This window comes from Palaemon carinicauda, chromosome 24 (genome assembly GCF_036898095.1).
Source record: "Palaemon carinicauda isolate YSFRI2023 chromosome 24, ASM3689809v2, whole genome shotgun sequence".
In the NCBI taxonomy this organism is placed as follows: Eukaryota; Metazoa; Arthropoda; class Malacostraca; order Decapoda; family Palaemonidae; genus Palaemon; species Palaemon carinicauda.
In genome coordinates this window covers 95,788,754-95,799,193 of record NC_090748.1, presented here as the reverse complement: position 1 = coordinate 95,799,193, position 10,440 = coordinate 95,788,754, and the positions used below count along the sequence as shown (strand labels likewise).

The 10,440-nt window shown below is 31.4% G+C and overlaps 1 protein-coding gene across 12 annotated transcripts in view; it reads right to left on the bottom strand.

Annotated features, from left to right (window-relative positions):
• The window catches only part of LOC137618218 (band 7 protein AGAP004871-like), a 201,817-nt gene extending 192,366 nt beyond the window's left edge, over positions 1-9,451 (bottom strand). For 4 of the 12 annotated variants that reach the window (XR_011039754.1, XR_011039753.1, XM_068348342.1 and 1 more), the window contains exon 1: positions 9,009-9,448. Coding sequence is in view for 9 of the 12 variants with exons in the window: in XM_068348342.1 (XP_068204443.1) it covers positions 9,009-9,096 (88 nt within the window). In the remaining 3 variants the exon portion in view is untranslated. Of the gene's footprint in view, positions 1-9,008 lie in introns of all 12 variants that reach the window. The other 8 variants (XR_011039752.1, XM_068348336.1, XM_068348340.1 and 5 more) reach the window with 6 other exon arrangements.
• Positions 9,452-10,440: the final 989 nt, after the last annotated feature.

Genomic DNA, 10,440 nt, shown 5'->3' with positions numbered 1-10,440 from the left:
TATATATATATATAAGATATTGTTTTGCATCTGAAATATTTCTCTTTGCGATGTGGGCACTGATTTCATTTCAGTTTCTCAATTTAGATTCTGACATCTATGTAAACTTATATTCAACGTAATCCAAAATGTACAAAAAATAAAATTAGACAGTCTAAAGATAAAAAAAAAAACATCTTATTCTTGGACGCTTTTCCATAAGTGGCAGAAATAAATCTTCGTAAACGAATATTTTTTTTTATGAAAATGCATAGTAACAATAGATATATTTATAGAGAGGAAAGGAAAATGTTTATGTCGACTCAAAGGAATGATATTTATACATTAAAACAAAGGCCCTGTGCAATTAAAACTAAACTCAAATGCTGAATAATTATTCAGGAGATTTAATCTTTGATGGTGTGTTATTGATAGCAGAGTTTTGTATAAGATTTTTCCAAATGTAAATTGGTTAAACTTATTGGTTTTGCTGAATTATTGTGAAATAAATAAAATGAAATTAAATAAATAAATAAATAAATAGATAAATTATTTAATTGATCATTCAACACCCAAAGCTCCAAGATGACCCAAGTTTGACCCAGAAAGCTATTTCGTACTCTTGAAAATTTGGTGTAAAAAAAAAAAAAGTTAAAAATTCTGGAATTAATGTTACCAGGCATTTACTCTTTTAAAAACAGATACATTAACATCAAGGAGTGATATTCCAGTCACCAATCCGTAAAAGTAAATACCAAAGTAGAGTACAATTACGGTCACCTGTATTTTACTGAAATACGGCTGAGAACAGTTTACTTTTACGGTGAATTTCCAATTGAAATTGCGGTTTTTCTAACAGTGTAGATAAAAGCGGATTGACCCAAAATAAAATAGGAACACACTAACAATTATTTACACCCAGCCTCTACTATGACAACTAAATAACTCTGAGAATTTCGAATCTGACACGGGTTTCCAGTATAAATTTGAAATAAGAATTCCAAGAAACACCGAAGATAGAATTTCAATGTATTCCATGTACGCAAGTATTCTGAACAGTAAAAGAAAAGATTTCAGATGTGTTGGATATATAGATTCAAGCTGAACTTGCTGTCAGAAACTCAGAATAGACTGGTGATGTATAGTTCAGTTATATCAATGATAGGTACACTCAAAAAGTTGCCGTAAAAAATGGCAAATACCTGGCAACATTTATTCAAGGATTTTTACCCTTTTAAAAACTGACATATTGACGTAAAGAAGTGATATTACAGCCCCCATCCCGTAAAAGATGATAACAAAGTAAGGTAAAATTACGGTCGCCTTTATTTTACTGAAATACGTCTGAAAGCAGTATATATTTACGGAGAATTTTCCATTAGAATTAAGTTATTAACAGTGTAAAAATTTTCGGTAAATGCCTGGCAACATTTATTCCAGGATATTCACCTTTTTAAAAACAGTTATATTAACGTAAAGGAGTGATATTACAGTTACCAACCCGTAAAAAATAATAACAAAGTAAGGTAAAATTACGGTCGCCTGTATTTTACTGAAGTACGGATGAAAACACTATATTTTTACGGTTAATATCCTATTGAAATTACGTTCTTATACCAATGTATATAAATACTATTTTGAGTAAGAGTACGCCGGAAGGTATAGTATGGAAATTTAGAATTAATGTGAAATGAAAATTAAATTCCTGTTGAGGCTATTTTCTGAAACGGGGTTAAGAGAGAATTATCAAGAATTAATCTGTTACCAAACCAAATAAAAATTCTTGAAATTATATATAAAATTGCGTCTAAACAATCATGAAATAATTCTAGAATTCATTTTTCTCGTGATAAATGATAGGTATAACGGTATAATGGTAACCGTATAATTAACCGAGTAGAGTTCACAAATGAATTTCACAGTTACCTTAGTAAAATAATCTCCGCCACTCAAAACCCTTCTACCTTATCTAATACCTTTGATTAACTTCCCACTTTTCTCTCCTCTTGTGTCCCAAGAAAGAGGAAATTTGCTTTTGCGAGGGTTCTAACTTAAAAATCTGTGGAATTCTTTATTCGACCAAGGATCAGAATTCGCCCTGAAAAGTCTCTCTCTCTCTCTCTCTCTCTCTCTCTCTCTCTCTCTCTCTCTCTCTCTCTCTCTCTCTGTGCTTACTATTCTGTAAAATCTGATTTTTGGTGGCATCATTTTGTAGGAAACTGCAAAAATATAAAAATATTATGACTTACTCATCAAATATTCTGTAGGTTTTTGTACATTTTATCCCATGGAAAAGAATTCAGTGTATGCTGTGTGTGAGGGCAATAACCGAGGATACCCTTTTTAGGACAATTTTCCAGATATATTTAGTTCTCAAATATTTTATGTTTTTATAGTGTTCAATTATTTTGTGTCTTTTTTTTAGGTATTTTAATTTTCATCATGCAATAACAGTTTTTACTCTTCATCGGCTTCTTTCTCATTCTAAATTTAAGATGAAATTACGAATATTGAAAACTCGTAGAAAACAAGATTACTGTTGCAATTTTAGTTTTACACCATGCATGGGGAACTTATTTAAATTTGTATAGCATTCGTATTTTATATGACCCGTACGATGTGGTAACGTCCCTGACTGTTGAACGCCAAACTGGGTTTCGAGTCCCTCTCAAATTCGTTAGTATCTTTAGTCGCTGCAATCTCTCTATCCTTGTGAACTAAGGATAGGGGATTTTGGGGAGCCTAGAGGTCTATCTGCTGAGTCGTCAGCAGCCATTATCTAGCCATCCTTGGTCCTATCTTGGGTGGAGAGGGAGCTTGGATACTGATCATATTTATATATGGTCAGTCTCTATGGCATTGTCCTACTCAATAGGGCAATGTGACTGTCCCTTGCCCCTGCCATTCATGAGCAGTCTTTAAACCTTAAACCTGTTGATGTTTGTGATGTGAGTGAGCGTTTAGCTACCAAAATGGTCCGTGTATTTTCTAAGGTCACATTGCGTTTAGTAATTTACAACACTCTATTATAACTGCATTGTTTGTAAGAAATATCTGTGAAATTATTCGACAATAACAGAAATATTTTGGAAAGATATTTGTGAAATTATTCGACAATATCAACATTACTTTAAATATATATCTGATATTATTCGACAATATCAGCAATATTCAAAAAAGTTATATGTGAAATTATTCGACAATAACAGAAATATTTTGGAAAGATATTTGTGAAATTATTCGACAATATCAATATTACTTTAAATATGTATCTGATATTATTCGACAATATCAGCAATATCTATAAAAGTTATATGTGAAATTATTCGACAATATCAGCGATATTTTGAAAAGATATCTGTGATATTATTAGGCAATATCAGCATTATTCTAAAAAGATACATGTGATATTATTCGACAATATCAGCATTATTCTAAAAAGATATATGCAATATTACTCGACAATATCGGCATTATTTGGAAAATAAATCTGAAATTATTCGACAATATAAGAAATAATTTAGAAGATATCTGAAATTATTCGAAAATAAGAGCATATATGTGATATTATTTTGACTAAATTTGCGTTATTTTTTAAATTCTATCTGAAATTATTCGAAGATATCAGCATTATTTTAAAGAAAATATTTGTGAAATTATTCGACAGTATCAGGAATATTTTTAAGATATCGCGAAATTATTTGAAAATATCTGCGTTACTTAAAATAAATGTATGTGAAATTAATCGACAATATTAGCAATATCTTTGAAAGATCTGTGAACTTATTCGACTATATCAGAATTATTTTTAAACAATATCTGAAATTATTTGATAATATCAGCGTTATCTTTTAAATATCTTAAATTATTCGATAATTGCAGCATTATTTTTTTTTTCAATCTCTGAAATTATTCGACAATATCAGCATTATTCTTAAACAATATCTGAAATTATTTGAAAATATCACCATTATTTTTTTTTTTAATTTGAAATTATTCGACAATTGCAGCATTATTTTTTTTCTATCTCTGAAATTATTCGACAATAGCAGCATATTTTTTTATTTAAATATCTGAAATTATTCGCTAATATCAGCATTATTTTGAAAAGATATCTGTGAAATTATACGAAAATATCAGCATTATTTTTAAACTATATCTGAAATTGTTTGTGAATATCGGCATTATTTTTAAACTATATCTGAAATTGTTTGTGAATATCGGCATTCTTTTGAGAAGATATCTGCGAAATTTCACGAAAATAGCAGCATTATTTTTAAACTAAATCTGAAATTATTCAAGAATATCGCCATTATTTTAGAAAGATATCTGTAAAATTATACGAAAATATCATATTTCGATTCAGAGAAACCATTGCAAGAGGCAACCGAATGGACCTTTCTAACCTATGCCCAAGTAATGAAAAAAGTTATATAGAATATAGAAAATATACTCAACCAGTCTATGGAGGTCCGGAAAATCAGAAAATGAGAATAAACGAGGTTTGGAAAAATAAAGAGTCTGGAAAAACAAAAGAAAGGACGATTTCTAAAGCTTAACAACAGAGGGACAGTAAGTCACCAAAAGATGCCCTCTCTTGCAACCGCATCGAACAGTCACCTTTAAAGAACGAAAAGCACAACTCATGGGTGCATAATGAATCTTTATTAAATCACAATTTTAAAAGTCGGAAATTCCATTAAAATATAGAAAATATACTCTACAAGTCTATGGAGGTCCGGAAAATCAGGAGTCAGGAAAAAGAGGTCTGGAAAAATCAAGTCTGGAAAAACAAAAGAAAAAACGGATTTCTAAAGCTTAACAACAGAGGGACAGTAAGTCACCAAAAGATGCCCTCTCTTGCTACCGGATCGAACAGTCACCTTTAAAAGAACGAAAGCACAACTCATGAATGGACCTTTCTAACCAATGCCCAAGTAATGAAAAAAGTTATATAGAATATAGAAAATATACTCAACCAGTCTCTGGAGGTCTGGAAAATCAGGAGTCAGAAAAAGAGGTCTGGAAAAATCAAGTCGGGAAAAACAAAAGAAAGGACAGATTTCTAAAGCTTAACCCTTTCACCCCCAAAGGACGTACCGGTACATTCTTGCAAACACTGTTAATTACATATTTTTACATATTTTTTATAATTTTTAGGAGAAACTTCAGGCATTTTCCAAAAGAGTGAGACCAACCTGACCTTTGTAGGACAAAAATTAAGCAGAGCAATTTAAAAAAAAATATATGGCAAAATGTGCTAAAAGGGTTAACAACAGAGGGACAGTAAGTCACCAAAAGATGCCTCTCTTGCAACCGGACCAAACAGTCACCTTTAAAGAACGAAAGCACAACTCATGGGTGCATAATGAATCTTTATTAAATCACAATTTTAAAAAGGCGGAAATTCCATTAAAATGGCAATTACCAAACATTACGATGTTCGCCGTTTAGTACGCTATGACAGGGAGGTAATTAATTTGCCCTGATAGGGGATATGTGTGCCAGTTTTCCCAAAATAAAAAACTTACTTCATAATTCAGTGGGAAATGAAGACCCCATTAGTGGGATTGCGGGAAGACCCTGAATGAATGTGTGTGCAGAATAGAAGAAATTGTGATTATGTTCAAAATATGAATTATTAATAGTGGGAAAGAGAAATATGAAAATCAACAGTAGAGTTTAGAGGAAAACATGCTGAGTTTGAAAAATCCATATATATGTCAAGGAAGTAAAACCGATAATTCTTAAAGGATATATATATATATATATATATATAATGTATATATACATACATATATATATATATATATATATATATAAAAGGGAAATTTTTATAAATGTAAGATGGAATAAATGAAATGTAATTTAAAAAGCAAATTTAAAGCCTAGAAAAAAATTTAAAGAGCAGGGTGACCGCCAAGATAAGCTTGTTTATAATGAAATGAATCATTGATATATGAAATTATAGAATATGGAGAATGAAGTGAGATGTGAAAGAGAGAATAAAGCGAAAGAAACCAGGAGATAAGTGTCGGGTAAAACAAGAAAACAAACGTAAGAGAAATCAGATGAGTGTCAGTTGAAACTAGATAACAAACGTAAGAAAAATCAGAAGAGTGTCAGACGATACAAGTAAACAAACGTAAGAATAATTAGACGAGTGCCAGGTGAAAAAAACAGCAATGTAATGGCAATCGGATGAGTGTCCGACTAAGCAAGAAACAAAAGTAAGAGCAACCAGATGAGTGTCAGAGTAAGCAAGAAAACAAAGGTAAGCGCAATCAGATGAGTGTCAGATGAAACAAGAAAACAAACATAAGAGCGGTCAGATGAGTGTTAGACGAAACAAGAAAACAAACGTAAGAGCAATCAGGTGAGTGTTAGATGAAACAAATAAAACAAACGTAAGAGCAATCAGATGAGTGTCAGATGAAACAAGGAAAACAAATGTAAGAGTATTCTGATGAGTGTCAGATGAAAGAAGGAAACAAACATAAGAGCAACCAGATGAGTGTCAGATGAAGCAAAGAAAACAAACGTAAGAGCAATCAGATGAGTGTCAGATGAAACAAGAAAACAAACGTAAGAGTAATCAGATGAGTGTCAGATGGAAGATGGAAAACAAACATAAGAGCAATCAGGTGAGTGTCAGATGAAACAAGGAAACAAACGTAAAAGGAACATACGAAAGAGAGAGCTCTACTCCTATGGCTCCTCTCCTGTTTACTGAGAGCGAATATTCTTCATTTCCTTTCATCATGTTAAAAGAGTTCGTTGGAGACTATATTCCACCGAGTGATATTTATAGCCTCATGACATAATGTTGGGGTTATTGCACACGAAACTCTGCTTTAATTAGCGAAGTCCCATGATGCATTTACAGATTGGAACGAAACTTTTCAGTAGGGGGTTCTCTCTCTCTCTCTCTCTCTCTCTCTCTCTCTCTCTCTCTCTCTCTCTCAAATTTTCGTTTGCAGTATATAACTATATTTTGCGATAAGTTCTAATAATAAAACTTACTTTCAAAGGTCTCTTTGAAAAACGTCAGTAGGGGGTTCTCTCTCTCTCTCTCTCTCTCTCTCTCTCTCTCTCTCTCTCTCTCTCTCAAAACACAAATTTTCGTTTGCAGTATATAACTATATTTTGCGATAAGTTCTATGAATAAAACTTACTTTCAAAGGTCTCTTTGAAAAACGTCAGTAGGGGGTTCTCTCTCTCTCTCTCTCTCTCTCTCTCTCCTCTCTCTCTCTCTATCTCTCTCTCTCTCTCAAAAGACAAATTGTCGTTTGCAGTATATCACTATATTTTGCGGTAAGTTCTATGAATAAAACTTACTTTCAAAGATCTCTTTTTATCCAGGTTACAAAATGGCACAAGCGTTGTTCATTATGCAGTCCCCCCCCCTTATAATTTTTTAGACTGGAAAGAAACTTCAGTAGAGGGTTTGTTCTCTCTCTCTCTCTCTCTCTCTCTCTCTTCTCTCTCTCTCTCTCTCTCTATCTGTGAAGATATATTTCCGTTTTCACTATATCACTATGTTTTGAGGTAAGTTTCATGAATAAAACTTACATTCAAAGATCTTTTTTATCCAGGTTTCAAAATAGCACAGGCGTTGTTTATTCTCCAGTCCCCCCCCCCCCTTATAATTTTTTAGACTGGAAAGAAACTTCAGTAGAGGGTTTGTTTTCTCTCTCTCTCTCTCTCTCTCTCTCTCTCTCTCTCTCTCTCTCTCTCTGTGAAGATATATTTCCGTTTTCACTATATCACTATGTTTTGAGGTAAGTTACATGAATAAAACTTACATTCAAAGGTCTCTTTTTATCCAGGTTTCAAAATGGCACAAGCCTTGTTTATTCTCCAGCTCCCCTTTATCTCATTCAGAGGTAAAATAAAGAAAATGTCGACATTTTGTGGGGTAAAAAGGACTCGCTATCTGGTAATGACTATGCCAAAGGCAACAAAAGAAACATTATCTTTATTTTTATTCATGGTGGTCTACCACCTTGAAGATACTAAAAATGTTTGAGGATTTTCGTTTATACATGTTCACAGTTTCGAAATGACCAAGTCAAAAATAACGAATATTTCCCTGAGTTGTGTTATGCAGTATTTCGTTGTAATGTTGTTATTCCTGCAAATTAGTGTTTGATAACAATTGTAGTCATGAGCGAATTTTTTTTTTTTTTGAATGAAATTACAACACAGTAATGCAAATTATAAACAAAACCTTTAGATGTTACATAAAATGTGCATCTTGAAAACCTTAATGAAAGTGTTATCCCTAAAAGCAATATAATTTTCCCGCATTTAATCATTTCACATAATTAAACAGAACCGACTTGTGAGAAATGATAATTACCGGTATATTAAAAAGAAATGATTCCTTCACATTTTTTGTTTTCTTTTTTAAATCGTAAACACATTTTCGTAAACATTTAAAGAAGGTTGTAAGCCTTAAAAAAACCATATAATTTTTTCATATCATCATTCCACATAACTCAATTAACAGATCAATTCCAACTTACCTGTGAGAAATGATAATTATGATAAAAAAAAAAGATTCTCTCACAAGAATATTTTTTTTTGGACAAATTCTTGAACACAACGCTTTCGTAAACATTTAAAAAATAAGTTGTAAGCCTTGGAAAAAATTAGGTTTTTTTTTTTTTTTTTTTTTTTTTGTATATCATCATTCCACATAATTGAATTGAACAGGCTGGTTCCAACTTACCTCTGAGAAATGATAATTATATATATAAAAAAATATTCTCTCACAAGAATTTTTTTTTTTTTACAAAATCATAAACTGGACACTTTTGCGAACATATAAAGCCGTAAGTCTTATTTTTTTTTTTTTTTGTATATCATCATTCCATACAACTGAATTGAACACACCAAATTCATCTTACCTGTGAGAAATTATAATTATACAGATAAAGAATTAATTTTTTTTTTTTTTTTTTTTTTTTTTTTTTTTTTTTTTTTTTTTTTTTTGACAAAATCTGAAACACGACACTTCCACTTACTTTTGTACGACACCCCTCCATCACTTAATTGCGCCCCATGGTTCGGGTGATTGTTTTGTTTCTCGTAACAATCCATTGTTCTCGTCATTTCACAGGCGAGTCTGTGTCACAGATTAGGAGGAAAATGAGGAATGAGGAATTCCGAACCGGAATGGAGGAATTCCGAATGGCAAATAAGGAAAACAAAAAGAAGTCGAATTGCGATGGTTAGGAAAACTTCAGATTGTAGGTGATATTTTCCATCCCTCAAGCCAAACGGGAGATTTTCAAATCCCCGAATATTTTCTGTTATGATTTTTTTCTTCCGTCTTCAAACTCTGTTCACACTGTATTACGGCTCTGTTTTTCGGGATACTTTTTTTCTTTATCTTTTCTTTTATGGTTTTAGGTTTAAGATATGACTGTGATATTCCACTTTTTTTTTATTTCAAATGAAAGACTTCGAAAAACATTGGGAACTTTTGAACAATATTTTTTATTTCATTTTTTCAATTAGTCTTTTATTGCATCTTTTAATATTTTATGATGACTCCTGAAATATATATTCATTCATATATATATATATATATATATGCATATGTGTTTAGGCATGTATAATTGTATACATATACACACACTAATGGACACACATATGCATAAGAATATTTACATAAAAATACAAACATACAAACACACACACGCACACACATATGTTTCTATATGTATATATATATATGTGTATATATATATATATATATATATATACATATATATATGTATATACATATATATGTATATATATATATATATATATATTTATATATATATAATGCTAAATCTTACATTTCATATTTCTCTAAAAGATCCAACTAATCAAATATGCACATAAGTCACTTGAAGCTTTCGGCAATTTCACAGTAATATTTTAAACATAGTTAAAAGTATTCTCCTCCAAGTTTTAAAATATCCTTACTTTTATTTGTTTAATAGAAACAGGTTTTACCTGGATTATATATACATACGCACAATATCACACATACTAACAAACCCTGACCCACAACTCGCACATTTGTAATATTTTTGTAATATTTCTCACAACTGTATCTTATGTAGCCCTTTCCATCAACGAAATTACCATTGTTACGCGACTTCTAAAGATCTCTTTCAAAATTGTTCCTTATCATCGTACGCCTCAATATATCAATGATTGCTCTATTATCTATCCTTGTCTCATGCCACACCACACAACCAATCCAGGATTTTCTATTTTATGACAGCCTTCCATAAACTACATACCAATTCTTTATCACCATTGTGACCTAATATATTACCAAATAACCGTTCCTTTATCTTCCTATTGATTCTCCGTCAGGTACTTCCTCATTACCACACTTTGATAATATATTCCCAAAATCTATCTCATTTTTCGACCCATATCCTTTTTCCTTCACAT